General features: G+C 67.6%; 1 protein-coding gene across 1 annotated transcript in view; it reads left to right on the forward strand.

Annotated features, from left to right (window-relative positions):
- SEMA4C (semaphorin 4C) overlaps window positions 1-1,979 on the forward strand; it is a 7,730-nt gene that overhangs the window by 2,362 nt on the left and 3,389 nt on the right. The window contains exons 4-10 of the mRNA XM_007470178.1: window positions 98-196; window positions 272-368; window positions 491-607; window positions 705-856; window positions 994-1,169; window positions 1,442-1,586; window positions 1,678-1,900. Of these exons, the coding sequence (XP_007470240.1) occupies window positions 98-196; window positions 272-368; window positions 491-607; window positions 705-856; window positions 994-1,169; window positions 1,442-1,586; window positions 1,678-1,900 (1,009 nt within the window). The remainder of the gene's footprint in view (window positions 1-97; window positions 197-271; window positions 369-490; window positions 608-704; window positions 857-993; window positions 1,170-1,441; window positions 1,587-1,677; window positions 1,901-1,979) is intronic.

Raw genomic sequence — 1,979 nt, forward strand, 5'->3', positions numbered from 1 at the left:
CTTTCCCCAGAGCCCCCTTTGTCCCATTGCTGGTCTGGGTCCTTGTGTCCCCACGTCCGGGGCCCTCATACTTTAACTGATGCCTCTTTCTCCCTAGACGGAGTGTTTCAACTTCATCCGCTTCCTGCAACCGTATAACGCATCCCACCTGTATGTCTGCGGTACCTATGCCTTCCAGCCCAAGTGCACCTACATTGTGAGTGCCGCTCCTCTCCCCCAGCCCCCTCGACCGATCCCCGTCGCCTTCTCATCGCCTCTTCCCTTCCCCTAGGACATGCTCACCTTCACCCTGGAGCGTGGCGAGTTCGAAGATGGCAAGGGGAAGTGTCCCTATGACCCAGTTAAGGGCCACACCGGCCTCCTTGTGGGTGAGTGGCTGTCCCGCCGCAGGTTGGGGGGTTCCCCCAGGACTTGTTCCCACTCCGGGGCTGTGTGGCCTGAGTGCAGCTGCACCTCGCTTCTGGTCCGGCTGACCCCCTGTCTCCCGTAGACGGGGAGCTGTACTCGGCCACGCTCAACAACTTCCTGGGCACGGAGCCCGTCATCCTGCGGATCATGGGGCCGCACCACGCCATGAAGACGGAGTACCTGGCCTTCTGGCTCAACGGTGAGCCCCGAGGAGCCGGCCAGCCGACCGGGCAGCCGTGGGTGGGAAGCGCCGCGAGGGCCCAGCGCCCGGGCTGACCCTCCTCCCCTTCCCGTAGAGCCGCACTTCGTGGGCTCCGCCTACATCCCGGAGAGTCTGGGCAGCTTCACGGGGGACGACGACAAGGTGTACTTCTTCTTCAGCGAGCGCGCCGTCGAGTACGACTGCTACGCCGAGCAGGTGGTGGCCCGCGTGGCCCGAGTCTGCAAGGTACAGACCGCCCGCGGCGGGCGGCCCCGGGAGCGCGGAGCGCGGCCCCGGGAGCGCGGCGGGCGGCCCCGGGAGCGGGAGCGCGGCCCCGGGAGCGCGGCGGGGCTGGCCGGCAGTGTCCCCTCGCTGTCCCGCAGGGTGACGTGGGGGGCGCGCGGACGCTGCAGAGGAAGTGGACCACGTTCCTGAAGGCGCGGCTGGTGTGCTCCGCGCCCGACTGGCAGCTCTACTTTAACCAGCTGCAGGCGCTGCATACCCTGTGGGACGCCTCCTGGCACAACACCACCTTCTTCGGGGTTTTTCGGGCGCGGTGGTGAGTTGGCTGGGAGCCCTTGGGGGTGGGGAGGAGCGGGTCCGCAGGTTGGGTCTGGCAGGGACAGGCCCCGGGGGACGTCCAGGCGCCTGGCCCCTTTGCAAAGCCCCCCGCGGGAGGCGGGCCGTGCTCTGTCCCCGGTGGCACTTGGAGCCGCCGCCACGTCACGTGGGCCCGTGACCTTCTTGTGCTTGGGCCCTGCCTTCCCGCTGCATGCCCGGGGCTGTGGTCGCCCCAGGCCTGACCCTGGGGTCCCTCCCTTGCTGTGACAGGGGCGACATGGACCTGTCAGCAGTCTGTGAGTACCAGTTGGAAGAGATCCAGAGGGTGTTCGAGGGGCCCTACAAGGAGTACCACGAGCAAGCCCAAAAGTGGGGCCGCTACACCGACCCGGTACCCAGCCCACGGCCCGGCTCGGTGAGTCATCCGGGGCAGGGGCGCGCTTGTGTCCTCCTCTCCGGTGCCGTTCCCGCCGGGCTGATAGCTCCCTCCTCTCCCCCGCCCCCAGTGCATCAACAACTGGCACCGACGCCACGGCTATACCAGTTCCCTGGAGCTGCCAGACAACACCCTCAACTTCATCAAGAAGCACCCGCTGATGGAGGAGCAGGTGGGGCCTCGGTGGGGCCGGCCCCTGCTGGTGAAGAAAGACGCCAACTTCACCCACCTGGTGGCCGACCGGGTCACGGGGCTTGATGGAGCCACCTATACAGTGCTGTTCATCGGCACAGGTGGGCCCAGGGGGCACGGCCTTGGCCGCTGGGGACTGGGCAAAGGCCTGTGTGCCCCAGGCGGGGAGAGCCTCTTTCC

The sequence above is a fragment of the Lipotes vexillifer genome, unplaced genomic scaffold (assembly GCF_000442215.2).
Source record: "Lipotes vexillifer unplaced genomic scaffold, Lipotes_vexillifer_v1.1 scaffold1139, whole genome shotgun sequence".
Classification (NCBI taxonomy): domain Eukaryota; kingdom Metazoa; phylum Chordata; class Mammalia; order Artiodactyla; family Lipotidae; genus Lipotes; species Lipotes vexillifer.